The sequence below is a fragment of the Neophocaena asiaeorientalis genome, unplaced genomic scaffold (genome assembly GCF_003031525.2).
Source record: "Neophocaena asiaeorientalis asiaeorientalis breed wild unplaced genomic scaffold, Neophocaena_asiaeorientalis_V1.1 scaffold427, whole genome shotgun sequence".
Taxonomy (NCBI): Eukaryota; Metazoa; Chordata; class Mammalia; order Artiodactyla; family Phocoenidae; genus Neophocaena; species Neophocaena asiaeorientalis.
In genome coordinates, this window is record NW_020172280.1 from 1862419 (window position 1) to 1883567 (window position 21149).

The following is a 21149-nucleotide window of genomic DNA, read 5'->3' on the forward strand; positions in this document are numbered from 1 at the left end:
AAAGAAGTTTTTTTTTTCCTTTTTTTTTTTTTTTTTTTTTTTTTTTTTTTGCCACACAGCTTGAAGGTTTGTTCTTCCTCCTTCAACTTATGGGAGAACTCTATAAAGTTCTTTCTCTTAGGTTTTCTACAACAGGGGTTAGCAAACTATGACCCACAGGCCAAATCCGTCTCCCACTTTATTTTTGTAAATAAAGTTTTATTGGAACACAGCCACCTTATTCATTTGTGTACTGTCTAGAGCTGCTATGACAGAATTGGGTAGTTTCTTAAAGACTGGTGGCTGTCTGCCCTTTACAGAAAAAGTTTGCCAACACCTGCTCTACATATTCACAAACTAATTCTTTTTTTCATTATAAATATATTCTCTGCCTGTTTGAAACATAGAGTTGAAATGCTTACAGAATCCATACTTACTACCTTTGAACGCAGTTGTATTTCCCCCCAAATTTTCATTTGAGGAACTCAAGTTGAGTGGAAAGCATTGTTTCAAGCCCCATGGAAGTTTCAAAGAAAGCAACCATGTGCATACCAGGTAGCCAGGTTTCCTCATAAACTAGAAACTGGCTCATATAATTAAAGACTTTCATCACGCACAATGGAGAGAGGTACAAATATTTGCAGTGTAGCTACTGTCCTTCATGAATTATAAAGACACTTGTGGATAAGTTTCTATTTTGGAAATAAAAATGGCAATAACAACAAAATTTTTTCTCTGAAAAATGTAAACTTTCCTCTTATTCATCCTTTCCGTTAAATTTATCCTCTTTTCCTCTATAAAGAAATCAAGTCTTATAATCCCAGAGGGTCAAAGGAGACCTTTAGCTTGTGATATTATTTCTGTGACCTGAGGTGAAGAAATGGCAACTTTTAAAAGCATTTAAGCTCACGGCCAAACATTAGGTATTAGAGTCTCATAATTTTCCTCTCCCTGAGTTTTGACATCTTATAACTAACTTCATCCCATCACACCCATTAGGATAGCTATTTAAAAAACAAACCAAAAAAAAAAAACCCAAAAAAAACCCAGAAATACTAAGTGTTATGAGGATGTGGAAAATTGGAGCTTTTGTGCACTTTTGGTGGGAATGTAAAACGGTGCAGCCACTAAGGAAAACAGTATGGTGGTTCCTCAAAAAATTAAGCATAGAACTGCTACATACATGATCCAGCCATCCCACTTCTGAAGCAGGATCTCAAAGAGATATTTGCACACACATGTTCATAGCAGCACTATTCACAATAGCCAAGTGGTGGGAGCAACCCTAAGTGCCCATCGACAGATGAATGGATATACAAAATGTGATATATATACATACAATTGAATATTTATCCAGCTTTAAAAAGGAAGTCCTGTCACATGCTACAACATAGATGTACCTTGCTAAGTGAAATAAGACAGTCACAAAAAAAGACAGATATTGTATGATTTCATTTATATGAGGTACCCAGAGGAGTCAGATTCATAGGTACAGAAAGTAGAATGGTGGTTGCCAGGGGCTGGCAGGGGAGAAGAATGGGGAGTTATTGTTTAGGCATAGAGCTTCAGTTTTACAAGATGAAAATATTGGTTACACAATAATATGAATATCCTTAAACTACTGAACTGTACCCTTGGGAGTGGTTACAATGGTAAATTTTATGTCACGTGTATTTTACCACAATTTAAAAAATGCTAAGCTGATCGCATCCCTGAGCCAATAGCTTTGACAGAACGTGTGACAAAGTCCAGACAGTTTCGGTTTTGTCTGTGTCTTCACGCTTTCACAGCGGTTAGCTTATCTCGTTACAGCTCTGCCAGGTGACAGGATGTTTTGATAGGAAAAGAAATCAAATCAAGCTGATTGATCTGTTTTCATGGCTCATTCCTGTAACATTGTACAGACACAACCTCGGGCAAGATTTTTCTATTAACTTGTCGATGAGGCGGCGAAGCCACTTCTGTGGGTTTGTGAGGAAGAAAGAAAATGGGTTGATGGTTTACTTCGCCTCTGAACACCATTGAGATCAGCTAGATTCCCATCAGGACCACGGCCATCAAATCCCTCATCCCCTCCCTCCCTCAAGCCCAGATGGTACCTAAGAATCAACATCTGAATTCTAAGTTGCTGCCCTGGCCCAGACATTTCCTCATATCACTCAGAGTCAATCCCTAGAATTAAGAGACTGCTGGGTAATTTTATGGAGGAAAAAAAAGTTCCATTCATGATGTCATAAAGAATCAGTGTCAAGCAAATGAAAGACATTGATTTCTGCTATTTCCATTGTGAATTAAGCGTTGCGCATTTGTTACCTTTCACTCCGCACGCGACAGTTACTTCAAAAGGAGTGCAAAAATACCCATCAGAAACAAAACTCGGAAGTTGCGATCACAAAGGAGGAACCGAGAAGGCTGCGTGTTCATTTAAGGGAGCAATGTGCTGCTTGTCATGTCTCGCTGCTTTGTCATAAAGGGAGGGGGTACTGATGGCACCTGTGAGAACAAGCAGAGCCTCGAGGAAAGCTTTGAGCAGCCCTGTGCTTCTAGACCTTTGTTCTTCGTTTCATACGTTAAGAGATTTCTTCTTCTTTTGGCAGTGGTTATGTTTTTCAGTTTTTCCAGTTGCTGCTTGGGTAAATGTTTGATTCACACACCTGCTATTCAAATATTCTGGGATTTTCAGGGAATAATATCTAGGTACTAATGGTTGATTTTTTTTCCCCCCTAATACAGATTAATAACTCACTTCTCCTATTTGTAGATCATGGCTATTTGGCCGTATTGTTTTGTTTTGGTTTTTTTGCGGTATGCGGGCCTCTCACCGCTGCGGCCTCTCCCGTTGCGGAGCACAGGCTCCGGACGCGCGGGCCCAGCGGCCACGGCGCGCGGGCCCAGCCGCTCCGCGGCATGTGGGATCCTCCCGGACCGGGACACGAACCCCAGGCCATATTGTTTTTATCATTAGCTGGCGGATGCTTAGATAAAGAATAGCCAAACCCAGTCTGTTTCTGGGTGAAGCATCTTATCATGCAAGAGGAGACGGTTGAGACAGAAATGAAAAACTGTGTTTGGTATGCAGAATAGGAAAGGATGTTCTTAAATTACTTGGACTTTCTCTTAGCTTGGAAGGTTTTGTTATTTAATTATATGCAGTTACGCATTTCTTCTTCAGGAGCATTTCTGTTCTGCTTTGGTATAAAAGGCTTGATGTAGCTCAGTTTTTCAAGGACATAGCAAATCTGCACATTTCTTACCTTTATAATTCTCTCCATCGGAAATGACTGATGGGAAGTAACCGAGTGGATATTTACCTTCCAAAACATGGATGTTAACTTAACATACGCATATAAAAGAAGAGAGTGAAATTATAAATTTCTGTGTGACTCTGTATTTCCTTTGGCCAGTTTAACTTTTTCCTAAAGTACAGCGTGATCATAAAAACAGTCGCACGACTTATTGAGTTTTATGCGTGAGGCGGGATGCTTTGTCTTCATTTGTGAAACCTCATTTGGTGACAATTAAGTCACTGCTAAACTTTAATAAGATGATTTAAGAAATGATCAGAGTTTACAGGCTACAAAATTTGGCCCAGAAAATAGCAAAAAGCATATCTTTCGTTCTTCTGTATATGCAGTGTAGCCTATCTGTACATGTTTGTTTATTTATGGATAGTCTCGATGAGCTGTCAGGCGATGGGCAGTATAATGTCATGCTTAAGCTTTCACACACTGGAATCACACGGCTTGGGTTCAAGTCCAGTTTTGCACCTTGGACAAGTTACTTAACATCTTCTTTATCTGCAAAATGGTGATAATCAAGCCTCTGGAGTTGTTGTGAAACTTACAATAAAGTACTACATGGAAAGCCCAATAAGTAGTTCCTAATACATTGTGAGTGTTACCATGGCAATGGAAGGGAGAAATCAAGTCTTCACACAAAAATGTCCCTTTCAGACAACATATTTGTCTGAGTAGACATTTGACGTAACTGTATATAGTTATGGTTTTTAAAATTTTTGTTCAAAATCATTAGTTGACTTTAATCTGAGTAGATACTAAGAGCAAATAAATTCCCTCAGTCTAAGACTGCTGTCTTTCTCTGTCTTATAAGGAATCAGAGAAGTAAGATTTTAAAGCCTAAACATCTTAACACCACCTTCTGAAGACTTCATTGTAGCAGAATTGATTGGACCATTAGAGGAAAAACAAGCAGCGAAAGAGGCAAACCTATTTCCATTAACTTGACAGCACAAAACCCTTTGAACAAGGGCCCTATTATCTTTGGGGTAACGGGTGGTAGCTGGGCTATTAAGCTGTTCTGGGCAGGATTTCAGATTTCCTTCTTCAGTGCTTTGGGCAATACCTTTCTGTCATAAAGCGATCAGTGATAATTAGGTGTCTGGAATGAAATACAGTATTGCATTATGCTTCCTACATCTGGAAGAGAAAGTCACTTAACTAGCTCTATATCAATGAATTTTCTTTTTTATTCCTGACCGGAGTGTTAGAGGTAGCAGAGAATATGATGGAAATGTGAATTGTAGCTTGGTACACAATCACACAAAAAATTAGATGTTAGGACACACTCCCCTGTGAGTAAAAGAAGCAAACACCAAAGCATCAAACCTTTATTTCTAACATAAATACTTTCATTACATTGCATTCTCTATCACCGTAGGGCCACCTGTTCCACAGTTAATGAAATAAAGTCCCTTGTAATAGGTGATATATAGGTGAAAAGACAAAGTGAAGGTTGTAAACAGATCTTAGTTTTCAGATCTTAGTTTTATTAAATCATGTTCTACCATGTTCCCATAGGAGGGGACCAGTAAATGGAGAAGGAATTATTTCTACCGTGTCTTGTAAATCTCCGAAGAGAAAACAGATAGTCATTCTGTTCGAATTTGGTCTGAAGTTTTCCTGTGCAGGTTGGGGTAGAGAGAGAGAAGATGGAATCTGCCAGTTGTAACATAAGCTTTCCTCAGTGCCCTCCCAAGAGTGTTGAGCCTGATCCTTGCAAAACTAATTCCCCGAAGTTGCTTCTTACATGCCACTTCAAGGATGGACTCCAAGAACAGTTCAACCTATTTTCAAAAATCAGAATACTTACTTCTGCAAAATGACTCACCTCGAAAACTTTCTGCCAGCTTTCTCCCCCTCAAACTTCAGGTCCCTCTTCTGCTGCCCAGATACTTGCAGGTATTAAGAGCAACCATTCTGTGCTCGTATCTGAACTATTTAAAGAAATGACCAGGAAAGGACTTGTGGCTTTTATTGCCTATGATCACCCTTTCTTTCATTAGCAAGAGTTGTCTGCTGGCCAACTGTATAATTTCATTCTGTGGTGGCTGAGTTTTTTACTCCCCTTCAGAGGCTAATACATCAGTGAAAAGAGAAGCAGAATTAGTAAGGAGATACTTTGAATGTTTTTGCTTTGGGAAATAAAACATACATTGAGAAAATGCAGTTAGCATCAATGTACAGTTTAACAGATGGTTATAAAGTGCATATAACTGCTGCCACATCAAAAGAAAAGAAAAAGAAAAAATTGACAGTATCTGGGAGCCCCTTAATGTGCCTCTGTGATTGCAATGTCCCTCCCCACCAAAGGTGGCCGCTGTCCTGATTTTTTATTGTCATCATATCCTTTTCTTTGTAGTTTTAAAGTTTAGAGAGATGCATCTCTAAACCATATATTTAGTTTTGCCAGTTTTGAACTTTATATAAATGGAATCACAGTGTGTGTGTTCTTTTGTCTTGCTCCTTTCACTCAGCATTACTTGTGAGATTCATTCATTTTGTGCGTTTACATTTTATTTTGAGAATTTTCAAACATGAGAGAATTGTATAATGATATCATTGCACAGTTTAATTGTAGAGTTGTATAGCCATCACCTAACAGTTACTAAGATGTGGCCATGTTCGTTGCTTATTTTTTTCTGAAGTGTTTTGAAGTAAATGACAGACATCTCTAATCATTCATCTCTAAAAACTCAAGAAAATGTCCTCTATAACCCCAATTCCATTATCATAGGTAGCAAAACTAATAGTAATTCCGTAAAATATCGTCTACTACCCAGTTCATATTCATATTTTCCCAACTGACCCCCAAATGCTTTGATAGCTAGTTTGTTCAAACCGGGATCCAATCAAGATCCATGAAAAAGGTGCTTTTAACAGCACAACTTACAGCTTAAAATGAGTCTGTGATCCTTTTTCTCATACACTTCATCAGTGGATGAGGCTCCTGTGGGACCTGACTGCAGGCACTTCTCCCACCGTAAGAGGGAAATAAATCGCCTTGTCTATGCTAATGACATGTCCAACTCTCAGGCTCTCCGACTCCAGAGGAAATTATACTGTCTGCATTACTGTCAGAAAGAAGTACCTAATACCAATTATGTCAAAACCCAGATTGTTGTTTTGGACAGATACTCTGTAGTATTGAGCTGATCAAGGTTAAGTCTAATCTTTACTTACCTGGAGAATGGATGGGGGACTGCCCATCTGGGGAGGTCACTGGAATGCAGATGTCTACCAGCTGAAGTCTCTACCAGGACCACAGGAGGACTGGTAGATGGATGGCTGGTCACTGTGCTCCATTAGGATCTTTCTGGATCTTTCAGTCATGCCTTTGCTCATTTAATATTGCAGGACTTTAGGTTTTCTGTTGTGTTTGATTCAAACATTGACCAGAAAGCTCCTTATGAAAGATCTTGGCCCCCCTGTGTCCCTGCTGAGTTAGAAAAGCTGACCTCCCTGGTTCCTTTTTACAACAGAACATTTGCTTCCTGCAACCTGGAATTTAGATCATTGTTTCGCAGAAGATTTTCCTCGGAATGAAAGACCCATGGTACTCCATGAAAGGGTCATACTGTCAAATGAATTTGGGGGAAACACTGGGTTAAACTGAGTTAAACTGGTTTCTTTAGGTCCTCTCCTGCTAACGAACACTGTGATTCTCCAGTGGTACATGGCATTTCCCAAAACTATTGTCCTCCAACCCTTTCCTCAGAGCATCTCTGGGGGTTACTATTCTGCAGAACAGACTGTGGAAAGTGCTGATCTAGATGACTTGGATGTAATCACAAACAACAGTAAATAAACAATCTCATCTCCTACCTCATGGGCCGGGAAGAGTTTATGTAAGCTAGCTACTCAGTGTTGCACGAGTACATTGGGTAGGTTACCATGTTAGAGATGAGGAACCTTATTCATGCACCCCATCCACTTGGACCATCGCTGGAGTTCACGTTGTAACAATGTGAATCAGGATCTATGCTTATTACGTGATGAGGACAGTTACACCTTAGATTCAATCTTTTAGATGAAATTTCCACATGGTTTAGATTTTTAGAGGGGAAAATAGTTCTAAACTGGTCAGTCTCTCTGGTTTTTAAAAAAAATTTTATTAAAGTATAGTTGATTTCAATGTTGTGTTAATTTCTGCTGTACAGCAAAGTGATTCTGTTTATATATATATATTCTTTATTCTTTTCCATTATGGTTTATCATAAGATATTGAATATAGTTCTCTGTGCTATACAGTTGGACGTTGTTCAGTCTTTCTGATTTTGAGGCTCACTCGGCCTTAATTGCCAAATATATTAAAAGCGATTTTTCATTTTGAATTAGTAATTCAATAAGCTTTCTTTGGATAATCAAGTAATCAAAAACCTTCTTGCCTAGTGATTCTACATTTAGCAAAATGTTTAGATATTCATAGGACCCCTCAACATCATCTGAGTTGGTAAAAGTCGGTGCTCATACAGATTGCTTCTAGATTAACAGGACTTCTTGAATGTGTTTATCATACCATTCTGTCTGAAACTAGACGTTTAAAATTGCATTCTTTTCTACTTCTTTCTTCAACACAGCATTTAGATTGACAACCTTGTTGCTTTTCTCCTTAATTTCCTTATGAATAGAAGATCAACTGGTATTTGTCATCTGATCTTTTGAAATGGAAGACCTCTGAGGGAAGACATATGGGAACATATGTATATGTATAGCTGATTCACCTTGTTATAAAGCAGAAACTAACACACCGTTGTAAAGCAATTATACCCCAATAAAGATGTTAAAAAAAAAAAAAAAAAAGACCTGGATTTATCCCTTCCTCCAAATCCTTGCTCTCCTTTCCCCCTTTTATATATTGTATTGTATACATTTAATTTTTTTTTTTTTTTTGCGGTACACGGGCCTCTCACTGTTGTGGCCTCTCCCATTGCAGAGCACAGGCTCTGGACGCGCAGGCCCAGCGGCCACGGCTCACGGGCCCAGCCGCTCCGCGGCATGTGGGATCTTCCCGGACCGGGGCACGAACCCGTGTCCCCTGCATCGGCAGGCGGACTCTCAACCACTGAGCCACCAGGGAAGCCCGTTTACATTTAATTTTGAAAGAGAGTCTCTTCATCTTAAGGAAAATGGATGCATTTTCTCTGGAGATAGTGTAAATGTGGGTTGGTTGTTTCATGTTGGGTCCTTCTAGGAGGTAGTTGCATCATGTTAATTTCCCGTATTTATGATGTCAGCTGGGAAGTAGAGGTGGGTTCCAGGTTCTGGAGGCTCACTCCATTTGTTACTTGTAGATCTCTAGCATAAATTCACTTTCACTGGAGTTGTCAAATTTTAAAGGGATAAAAGCTACAGATTTCACTTGCAAGTTGCCTATTCTAACCACTGAAAGCGTAAGACCCTGCAGTAAGCTACTGCAGATTCATCATTTCTCAATCGTTTTCCTGCCTTCAAACTTCTGTCCCGTACAGAATGTAATTTAAAGGCAGTTGAGCAGAGAATTCAACAGAGATAGATTATCCTAGAGAAAAATACGAACAACTCCCTGCTCTGGTACTCTGAGAACCAGATGACTGAAAAAGCATCAATATTACTTTTTTCCCCCCGTTTCCTCATTTTATGAAATATAAGAGTTTCTTTCTTCCATCAGTACGGGGAGCACGGCGAAAATACCCTGCCCAGTAAGCCTAGTGATATATTTTAGAAAAATTCGTTTACCTGTTCACATGGGTGCCTGAACAGGCATATTTGCAGTAGCAATATTTGTAGGCCAAAAATGCAAAGCAACTGAAAGTTTCTTCAGCTGCAGATGGTGAAATAAGTTCTGGCGCTTATATCCCATGTCATGGTATGTGGTACTCAAAAAGGATGAGGTGCTTCTGTATGTACTGATGGGAAGATCCCTAAAACATCTTTATAAATGAGAGGAGAAAAAAGAGTTATAGAGCAATGTGAGCAGAGTGATCCCATTTGTGGTTTTAAAAACTGTATTTATATAGTGTGGGTGTGTGTGGGAAAGAGGGAGAGAGAGGGAGGGAGGAAGGAAGAGAGAGAATGAAAATCTCAAAGAAGGGCAGTAGTGAGATTGGATGAGTTGGGTCTACGGAAGGAGGGACAATGAAAAAGGAGTTTGTTTTCTGTTTCTTGAATTATTTACAGTGAAAATGTTTCATGTATTTTTATAAATAAAAAAATAAAAGAACACGTGTATGTGAGCACATGAAAAAAATAAAAAGAGAATGTCCTAGTTATTTTTTTAAAAATCATCCATCGCAGGCATTCACTAAGCAGAACAAGCCCATCCAAGATGCCTGTTTTAAATTCACTGATGTTAAAGAAGCCTAGGATTCCTTGGCTTAGCCCGTACCATGTGGATAGGGAGACTGAAAAAAAATAATTAGGGGGAGGTGATGGGGAACGGGCTTTTAGTAAATATGGCATATACTGCAGTGGTGGCTCAAGAGAGGTTTACGGTAGTGATTAGAACTGCTGTCACTCCATTACCAGAGTTAGTCTCTGTGCTTTGGTGGAATTTACTGCTGAGAATCGGTCCTTCACCAGACTTTCTGTTACTAAAGCACTCGCTCAAATGCAAACAGACTTCAGAGCAATCGAATGGAACATAAAGCTGTGAAAACCAAAACCCTCATTAGTTTTTCCCTTTGTTTACAAACCAGTGCAAGAATAGGTGTGTTTTAAAATGTAGGCTTTATTATTATTCAGGTATGGTGAAGCCCACAGATCAAGAGACAATTGCCATCGAAAAGAGAGTCTGTTATATTCACAGATCCCGAAGAGGACGGGTCATGCCAGGCCATGGAGAGCCACGTGGAGAAGCACCAGGGTTGTTCAGGAAGCAGAAAGGGAGGAGAACGTGGGCAAGAGCCCTTATTGTAGGACAGGGTTAGCAGGTGTGCCTGGCTACTGTGAATCATTTTTGTGGCTCTGGGGCATAAGGACTGTCTCTAGTTGTCTGGTACCTGGCCCTGGGGTGATGAGGGCAGGAGAACCTTGGCCTGTAATGCAAGAACTCCTTAAAGGAGATGATTGAGGATAGGGGCTCTGGAGTGGTTGCTTTGCATATGAAAGGCAGGCTCATAGGCAAGTCACTTACTATCTGTAGGAATCTGTTAGCCCTGGGAGGGGCTGTCTGTCTCTAGGATCAGCATGGCTCCTAGATGTCAACGTATCTGAAGTACGAAAAATAAAAAGGCACGGTCAATAGGTGGTGATAAAATGCAAGAATACCTATGCCAGCAGCCGCATAGCACAGGGAGATTAGCTCGGTGCTTTGTGACCACCTAGAGGGGTGGGAGGGAGACACAAGAGGGAGGAGATATGGGGATATATGTATATGTATAGCTGATTCACTTTGTTACAAAGCAGAAACACACCATTGTAAAGCAATTATACTCCAATAAAGATGTCAAAAAAAAAAAAAAAAGGCCTGTCAAGGTTTTCTACATGGTTTTTATATGAATATTTTGTTTAATGACAAGCTTCGAGAGCCTTCCTTGGACATGCCAACCTTTTAATATAATTTTGGGGGGCCATTTGGGGCCATTTTTGGTACAGTAATTGAGAAGTACTTCTCGCACTCATTTCAGGCGAGAAAGAGGGGTATGTGAAGCTTTTCAAAATGTGTTTGGACCTACTCAACTAATTCTTTGTCTTTGTTTGCCTCTAAAAGCTAGTCAGTCATTTTTCCCCTTTTCCTCTTCAGGCTGTCTCACATGCTGGCATAGAATTTTAGACCGGGTGTCTCTGCAGTAGCCTTGGCACATTTGCTGGTTTATGCAATTTGGTTTTGATGTTTCAGTCACCACAGGCCCATCTCAAAAGCCTATTACAGGGGCTTCCCTGGTGGCACAGTGGTTGAGAGTCCGCCTGCCAATGCGGGGGACACGGGTTCGTGCCCCGGTCCGGGAGGATCCCACATGCCGCGGAGCGGCTGGGCCCGTGAGCCATGGCCGCTGAGCCTGCGCGTCCGGAGCCTGTGCTCCGCAGCGGGAGAGGCCACAACAGTGAGAGGCCCGCGTACCGCAAAAAAAAAAATTAAAAAAAGCCTATTACAGTGCTCTGCACCTACTACCGCCTGGAGATTTGGTTCTTTCCTAAAGATCCAAGGAGTTGCATTGTTGTGCTCTGAGCTGTATTTTCATTTTGGGGGGAAACCAGCTTCCTGCTTTTTCTATTTTGTTTCTATTCTGTTAGAGGTTAAAATAATTGTTTTTAGAAAGTTACTTTTGTATGTTACATATCTAATCCTTGTATTTTACTGTTGTCCTCTTGCTGTGGCCTAAAGTTTAATTTAATCGTCTGCTTAGATTTACTATTTTTGTTTTTAACTCATGTTTTTGCCCTGGTGGTCACTATTTTTTTTTTCATAACAGCTTGATTGAGGTGTAATTTACACAACATAAAATTAATGCTTTGGACGAGTACAGCTCAATGATTTTAGTAAAACTGAAGAGTTGTGCAACCATCACTACAGTCCAGTTTCATAACCAAAAAGTTTACACCAGCACATGCCCATGTGTGGTCACTCAGATTTGATTTGCCCTGTGCTTTAATAACTGAATAATATTGGAGTGATCCTTATATAGTAGATTTTCTTATTTTAAAGTAAGTCCTTACTGACTTTATTTTTTTATATAAAAATGTTACCTACTTGTGTGCTTTTTGCCACAAGTGTAACGAAGTAGCTTTTCAGTTTTATTTTCCTTTTAAGAGATAAATGATGTTGTTCTGTTAACTTCCATTTCCCATCTCCCAGAGACCAACATCCCCCAGTTAATCAGCTCCCCGTCACACCTCGGTACGCACTTACCTGATTTATTCCTCCTATCCTTTGGACAGATGCAGTACATGTTACACCTTCTCTTCCCCGATGCATTGTTCCTCATCTTCTGACTTCCTTAACTTTTCATAATCTCTTCTCTTCTCTTCTTTTTTTTGTCTTTGTTTTACCCAAAGCCAGAATTGTTGGAGAGGGAGGATTGGACCTAGCCTTGGTCGGTAAAAAGGAAACCATTATATTTTCTTTCTGGCCACATGGAATCCTCTTCCCCCAGGGGTTTATGGCTTAGTAGTAGCCCAGGTCAGGTGATTTGAGTTGTCCTCCTCCACCAAGAGCCCATTTTACTTCACTCCCTCGGGCAGTGGGTGAGCTTGTCTTTGACCCCAGTTAAACCTAGCTGGAACTTTGGAGGAACCGCTGAAAATAAGATTGGCAGAGAGGCATCGTGTATACCTCGTTGAGAGATGGTGAAGAGTGCCTTAGAAAGAAGCAGCTCCTGAACCACAGTGTAATTATGGTATTTTACTGTGATACTCAGCCCCAAATAAACTAGTAATAAAATTGCCTTCTATTTTTAAAAACGTATTCCCTTGAAGTATAGTTGGTTTACAGTGTGTTAATTTCTGCTGTACGGCAAAGTGATTTCCGTTATACATATATATATTCTTTTTCATACTCTTCTCCATTATGGTTTATCACAGGATATTGAATATAGTATCCTGTGCAATAGGACCTTGTTGTTTATTCTTGCCTTCCATTTTTAAAGCGGTATACATTAGATTATATTTAGAGCCTATATACATAATAACAATCTCCATAATAAAGTGGTATTGTGGAGGCAAAAAAAGCCCCCACACGCTTTAAAATCTCTTTCTGCTCTTCTACTTACTGCTCTGTGACCCTGAGCAGGTTAATTTTGCCGGGCCTCAGGTGCCACGTCTGTATAATGGGAATAATAACACTTCGCAGGACTGTGGTGAAGATGAAATTAAATGACATGACATCCACCCTTCTCACAATGATCTGTGTGTCCTCTCTGGGCACAGGGTTCTGCACAGGAAACGGACAAAGCCAAGGCATAAATAAGCCACCTCTTCTCAGAATGTCAGTTAAAGGTGGAAATTGGTGTGCATGTGGGAGAGGGTGGAGGGGGGTACTTTCTTATTTAAATAAGAGCAGATATATTTTGTGAGCTCCACCTTCGTTCTTAAGGAAAAACTCAATACATTAAAGAAATGGCATGCTTGGGACAGGCAACTTCAGTCATACCCTTGGAGCCCCTGGCATTACTCCTTTACCATTAGGAGTAATCACATGGAAAAATTTGAGAAACACTGCCACGTATAGGACAGTCTCATCATCCCTGTTTCATGATGTATCCCACTACATTTCCCGAGCACATACCTGATAGCTCCTCCTGGGCGTTGATGACATTGAGCTCACCATCCTCCCTCCATGCCTGATTCTCCTTCTGTGTCCCCTACCGTAGTAACTGACACCACTGTCCATTTAGTTACTCAAGTCAAGAACCAAGGAGTCCTTGTTGACCCCTCTCTCCCCTGCACACCCCACGGCCAATCCTTACCTTCAGGTCGTGGCAACATTGCCACCTTCACGTGTCTTGAGTGTATCCCTTGTCTCTGTGTCTGTCTTCAGCATCTTAGGGTAGCTGCCATCATCTTCTGCCCAGACTTCTGTAATCACCTGGTAACTGGCCTCCCTCCAATCCATCCTCCACACTAAAATGGGCGTTGGTCTTTCAGATACTTAAATCTGATCACTTCTTCCCATTTCCCTTAGAATAACATGGTCAGTAAGGCCTTTGCATTGCCCAGGCCCCCTGCCCCTTTGGCCACATCTTAAACCATCATTCTACACCTGGTGCTGGTGGTACACTCACACCAGATGGCTTTCTGCTTGTCCACGGCACCCTGATTCCTCCGTCAGGAGCCGTTGCCAAGCTTGCTCTATCTGGAGTGTTTCCGTCAGCTCCTACCCAACTGCCCTGGGCTAAGATAAGGTATATTTATCTTTCAAACTCAGCTCTGGGGTTTCTTCCTCAGAAAAGCCTTTTCTAACTCCCCAGTGGAGGAGGTTATTTATCATATGCTCTGATGGAACCATGTCATCTTCTTTTATTTTTAAATTATTTTATTTATTTTATTTTTGGCTGCGTTAGGTCTTCGTTGCTGCATGCGGGCTTTCTCTAGTTGCGGTGAGTGGAGGCTACTCTTCCTTGCAGTGCGTGGGCTTCTCATTGCGGTGGCTTCTCTTGTTGCGGAGCACGTGCTCTAGGCGTGCAGGCTTCAGTAGTTGTGGTGCACGGGCTCAGTAGTTGTGGCTTGTGGGCTCTAGAGCACAGGCTCAGTAGTTGTGGCGCACGGGCTTAGTTGCCCCACAGCATGTGGGATCTTCCCCGACCAGGGCTCGAACCCGTGTCCCCTGCATTGGCAGGCGGATTCTTAACCACTGTGCCACCAGGGAAGCCCCAAGGAACCATGTCTTCTTTTATGAGGCCCATCTCAATTTGCAGTCACACATTAGGCGATATCATCATTTGATGACTGAATCACACATTAGTCTATAATCCCTGTGAGGAAGGGGCTGTCCCTTTGGTCACCATCATCTCCAGTCCCTGACAGAGTAGCTTTGCACTCCAGGCAGCTGGTCCTCAGTTGTTGAATGAGTGTGGAGAGACAGCTGAGGTCCGGATACCTAAGTGGTTGGCCTGACAGTGACCATATTCTGCTGATACTTGAGATCTCGGGCCTCTGCGTCTAGGGCTCTGTCCGGCTCGCTGCAGATCCTTCCCTGAGTGCCGTGGGTCAGGTTCATCCTCTTTACTCCACGGTTTTGAAAAGCCCCTGGGAATCCTCATTTTGTTGAAGAGAAATCTGTTCATTTACATGGTTCAGTACAGGATGGCAAAGCACCTGTTTATTCACCCAAAAGATCGCTAACAAACTTTTTACTTAAAAACCCCCGCTTCATCTTGCCTGTTCAGTCTTTCCCACTGTGCTGCTGAGCAAATCTTTTTAAGAATCAGGCAGAACTTTCTAACCGAGCTGCACGCGCCTCTCTTCCCCTTCCCCGGGCATCCCTCTTCTGCACGAGAACCCCGTCTGCCCTCTTCCCACCATATCTTGCTATTTGGGTTGGGACATAAAACTCCTTCACCTCCCAAAACGAACACCACTCCATTGATTCTCCCACTCACCTCTAACCCTTGCCCTTCCGTACAACCTTCCTGCCCTCACGTCTGTGGGTAAATCGTGGTGGCTGGGGTGGAGTCAGCAGAGTCTTCCCAGACTGGAAAAGTGACTTGATTAAGAGCACACAGCTAGTGGGTAACATAGTTGCAATCACAATTCTTGTTTCCTTGCTTTCTTTCTAGTTCTTACTCGTATTCTTTGCATTAAATTCTATTGAGGTGTGTGTGTGTGTGTGTGTGTGTGTAATCTACATCTAAATTTGTGTGCATAAAATTGTTTCCTTATTTTATAACTGGTATTTTTCCCCCCTGAATAATTGTGTATCCAAAGGATATAAAGAATCTCAAGTTGACAGAAGTGATTGCTGTCACCTCTCACCTCCTCCATTCCGTGTTTACTGAAATGTCAGCTGCTGGAATAGCTTTCTTTCCTCTACAGGTTCTGCTGGTTTCCCCTTCCCTACCTGGGGCCACAGGCCTGCCCTTTCGTGCTGCCCTCACTTCCCCACTCTGGGGCTCTGTTTCCACTTGCCTTGCCCTCCATCATACCCACTGATCGGAGGGGAAGCGCTCCCTCTTCCCCCCTGCAGCTCCCACCTGCCCGAACGGTTGGCTCAGGTGAATGGCTGGTCAAGTGGAAGTGTGTTTGGGAACTAAACAGTCCGTTCCTTGTTTGGAGCCAAGAGAGGAGAGCAGAGGGTGGGTGTCGCATGGAGGTCTCCCACCGTCCCCTAGGCTCTCCTCGGGAACCTGGGTACCAATCCAGGGAGCTTTTTAGGAGATATTTTCAAATGACTTTTAAAATAGTTGGGAAGCCACAAAATCCTCAATGAGACATGATCTGTATGAACTAGGTAATTAAAAGAGAAATCCCACCTATGAGGAAAGGCCACACTCAGGAAGATGTGTGATGCAGAGGTTAAGCTGAGGGCAGAGGTAGTGTTTTCTGGCTTTGAATCCTGGATGCTCTTCTCAGTATGACTCTGATAGGTTGTTGAGCTGCTCTGTGGTACAGTTTCCTCAACCATATATCACGGTTAAATAAAATGAGATTAAAAATGCCTACCTCATAGGTAATTTGATTGTCTTGATGATTAAATAATTGGATTAAAATGCTGATCATAGTATCAAAACGTATTAACTGGTATCATTAGCTTATATTAGTAAAGTATAACTTACGGAAGCTTTCCCATCTATTACATTTCAATACATCTTAAAATATGATGCTTTTTAGAAACGTCTTTGTTACCTACTCACCCCTGCTTCTCTGTGTTTTGCTCACAGCCCTGGAAAGGAAAATATCGATGAGGCAAAGCAGAGAGGAGCTAATAAAACGAGGGGTCTTGAAGGAAATCTATGATAAAGGTAAGGGGACCACTCCAGTCTCCATGAGTCAGAAAAAAGCCGTGCATGGAATCTGTGTGCATATTTCTTGGAGTTTGATTCAGTTTTCTGCATCACTTTATCAGAGTTTGAACCTTTAAAACTCCAGACACTTCTGGAGAGATCAGAGAATGTAGCAGACAGCGCTGACGTGGTTGCTATTAGAGAGGGAACGAAAGCTCCCTTTTTCTCAGCACTGGAATCAAACCATAGGATGCTGAGACAAATGATGTGGCCCGAGGAGTGGTGTCAGTTCCGGTGGTGAGCCTGTTGGTGTCTGAACACGCACAGCTGGGGTGAATTTAATTGCTCGGGCTCTTTAAGGCACTAGGGGTTCCCAGGACAAATGTTAAAAATCCACAAGCATCTAGAATTTCTCTAACAGATTTTTGGGGGCAGTCCATCTCCCAACAACAGGAGAAATCAAAGTGGAGAAAATTATATATAATTTTATATAAAGGTACACATATTTCAAATGATAATACTTCCAGTGATGACAAATGCGCTGTGAATGTGTCCAAAAGTGTTTGCTGGTGAACTTATCCTGTGTCTTTTGCTGATTGAACTACTGCCTTTAAATACGAGGGTATGCAGTGGTTTGCCCAGTATATTAACTATTCTTCACTCCCCTCCCCTTCCTCTCTCCATCCTTCATTTAAGGCTTTAAGAGAAATGATGAACTGTTATTCCAGTCTCGTTACAGTCATCAGTAATAATTGTCTGTTCTAGATCTTATTATTTGAGGCCAGTATTATTTGTTGGGCCAGATTATTAAATCACATGTTCCACTTTAAAGGTCCACCCTGATCATCAAAGTGATCCTGTAATTCTGACAGTGCAGTCAGTTTTCCATGTTTCTGTAGGTCTTCTACATGCCTAGTTTGTGTTCTGATACAGGAAGGCAGGCTGTGTTTCTAACTTGGGCGCTTCTGTCTGATTCCACTGTCTTCTGTGAGTTGGTCCTTATTCCTCCGGTGGTACAGTTCACCCCATTCGTTCCTGCCATGGAGCCTCCTGATGGCACTTTGGAAGTATTTTTTCTTAGCACACATTGCCACCCTGAAACGCTGCAAGTAGGAGGTGGCACTGCTCTCGCCCTAGTGGCAGGGGATGCAGCAGGTAGGGTGTGAAGCTGCACTGTTTCAAACCGCCTTTGTTCATTAGCAGAGACTCCTGGCCCCAAGGCATCCCTCTGGAGAGTCACATCGTCCTTCTACTTCTGGGCGAGACTTACCAAGATACAGTTTCTTTGGTTGATTAAGCTCTCCAAAGAAAAAGAATGCATCATTTTGTCACTTTTCTCCAATGTCTTATTTCTGTACAGGGCCCCCAAACCCTCCCTTATACTGACCTTAAGTTTCCATGTTTCATCTCAAACTCCTTTCTCTATATTCCCTCCCCGGTGAAGATGGGAAGTGTCTGACCGCAGGTATGGTATTACACGGTCAGCATCTCAGGGCTTAAATAAAGATTACTGTCCTAGCGAAAGCCTGTTCAGATCCAGTTAAATGATCCCTCCCCCTCCCTCCTTTCTTCCTGCAAACTTTATGTCTCTCACAGGAAAATTTCAGGAATCCTTTAAAGGAGAGGATACATTTTATTATAGTATTTATTATTTCCATCATACCTAATAACTGAGTTAGGGTAAATATTGCCGGAGTAACTTCCTGACTTAATCAAAGAAGCCATAGACTGTTAGAGCAAAAGCCCATTTTATAGAGGAAGAAACAGGGGACATTGAGTCTGGGGCCTGCCAGCCCCCATTAGGAGTTGCCCAAGGATTCGGAGCTGTGTCCTGTTTGTGGTCTCAGTAACTGGCTGTGGAGGAAAGGACCAGGCTGGCCGCCGCCTGTCACCACAACTTCCGGTTTTATTTTTGTCTTTGCACTTATCGCTGTCTGCTTTTTTCTGTTCTGTTGCTGGCCGGCTTTCCTCACTAGCACGTTAACTCCAGGAGAACATGGACTTCATAAGGCTTGATGCCAGACCCCCTCAGAAAGTGGCTGAGATAGATTGGCTCAAAAAATGCTTATTGTTTGTATGATGGGAATGGGAGTAGAGGGAAACTAAAATTGCACATAGTAGATATAGAAGTTTGTATTTGCTGTGAGTTTTTCTGATAAAAGCATCCATTTTGTATCACTGTGGATATTAATCACATTACCTTGTATTATGTTACATCAGCTGTTCAGAACGTGAGTCCTGTAATCATTGCTTGGATTCAATTCCAGTTCCACTACTGAGTAGCTGTGCAACTTTAGTGAAGTTGCATAACTTCTCTGTGCTTCCATTCCCGTATTTGAAAGTGTGGATAATATTGTAATGAGGATTACATGAGATAACATATCTGTAGTAGTTTGCCAGGGCTACCATAACAAAATACCACAGACTGAGTGACTTAAACAACAGAAATGTATTTCCTCACAGTTTTGGAGGCTAGAAGTCCAAGATTCAGGTGCTAGCAGGATTGGTTCCTGGTGAGGCCTCCTCCTCGACTTGCAGGCGGCTGCCATCTTGCTGTGTCCTCACATGGCCTTCCCTCTGTGTGTGCACACTCCTGGTGTCTCTTCCTCTTTTCATAAGAAACGCAGTCCTGGGGCTTCCCTGGTGGCACAGTGCTTGAGAGTCTGCCTGCCGTTGCAGGGGACACGGGTTCGTGCCCCGGTCCGGGAAGATCCCACATGCCATGGAGTGGCTGGGCCCGTGAGCCACGGCCGCTGAGCCTGCGTGTCCAGAGCCTGTGCTCCGCAACGGGAGAGGCCACAACAGTGAGAGGCCCGCGTACCGCAAAAAAAAAAAAAAAGAGAAAGAAAAAGAAACGCAGTCCTGTTGGATCAGGGCCCACCCTTAGGACCTCATTTAACCTCATTACTTCCGTAAAGGTCCGTCTCCAAATACAGTCACACTGGGGGTTTGGACTTCACATATAAATTTGGGCAGGGGGGAGAGGGGGTAACACAGTTCCGTCCATAACAACATGTAGAGTAAAATATTGGCTATCATCCTGTAAGTTCTCAAGAAATTGTTAACACCCCGTTGTTAGTAGTAGTATCATCATCATCCTTTATATTTTTTAAAACCCTTTATGTTCCGTAGCCTAGTTCAGGCCCACGAGTTAGGAAGGGACATCATTGTCAGCTCTTATCTTAAGTGCAAGGATCTTCAACCCCCCTCACAATGGCCTTACCCACGTGGGTGGCCGAGAACCTAGCCCCTTGGTATCTGATTTAACTACCTTCTCACCCCTCCACCCTGTCTCCTCTTTAGTCTCTAAACACGTCGTTTTCCTGTCATTCATCCTTCCCCTTTCTACAGCATCATTCAACTTGCTGTGTCTGGGATTCTAGTGAGTAAAACAAATGAACTTTTATTGCCACATCCTGAGTGAACAGCAAGAGGCAAAGAACCTTTAATCATCTTCCAAGTTGTTTGCTGCAAAGATAAATTTCTTAGATTTTCGGCAGTCCTTCCACATTGCCCGGCCTGGTCATTCCTCATTTTGCACCCTTGAGTCTGGTCACCTGGCAGCAAAACGGTTTCCACGAGAGATGTATGGTCCCTAACGTGCAGTTACTGTGTCAGCCCATCCACGAGGGCCGGCCCCTGTTCATGCTGCAGTTACACTGTTTTGTATATGATATTGCTAAGGTGGTGGGAAGCAGTTTATCTTTGGTAGGTGAGCTTTTCTCTTCCAACTCTTTGTTATTGATTTTGCTGAATAATGCCGTACTTGTTTTTAGGAAGTATTACGATAAACTGTAGGGACATGAGATTTGTAGCTGGGCACGGCGGACTTAGAACGAATGAGGTTTCGTTATTCTGAGAGTTCTCCTCGAAATTCTGTTTTTCTTAGCAGGTTAAAATCCCACACTAGTCAATAAACTTAAATCAGGCAAAATGAGAGCTTGGATTGAAGAGGGGAAATGTTCTCAATATCTCTAGAAACTAGTTCAGGAATCCTTCATTTAATGGAATGTAGATGTAAAGAGCTTAAGTTACTGGATGGTTTGTATTTTCTTATTGGTTTCCATATACAACCACATGCACTTAAAGTTGAGAAGAGGACTTCCCTGGTGGCACGGTGGTTAAGAATCCGCCTGCCAATGCAGGGGACCACGGGTTCGAGCCCTGGTCGGGGAAGATCGCACATGCCATGGAGCAACTAAGCCCGTGCACCACAACTACTGAGCCTGAGATCTACAGCCCGCGAGCCACAACTACTGAACCCACGCACCGCAACTGCTGAAGCCCGCGCACCTAGAGCCCGTGCTCCGCAACAAGAGAAGCCACCGCAATGAGAAGCCCTTGCACCGCAACGAAGAGTAGCCCCTGCTCACCGCAACTAGAGAAAGCCCAGGCACAGCAACAAAGACCCAATGCAGCCAAAAATAAAAATAAAGAAATAAGTAAATAAATTTATAGAAAAAAATAAAGTTCAGAAGAAAGTTTAGATAAAACTTCAAAGATCAGAGAAAATCGT

The 21149-nt window shown here is 42.3% G+C and overlaps 1 protein-coding gene across 1 annotated transcript in view; it reads left to right on the forward strand.

The window, feature by feature from the left end:
* PHACTR1 (phosphatase and actin regulator 1) overlaps positions 1-21149 on the forward strand; it is a 195351-nt gene that overhangs the window by 75745 nt on the left and 98457 nt on the right. Inside the window, exon 2 of the mRNA XM_024763691.1 lies at positions 16571-16651. Coding sequence (XP_024619459.1) covers positions 16571-16651 — 81 coding nt within the window. The remainder of the gene's footprint in view (positions 1-16570; positions 16652-21149) is intronic.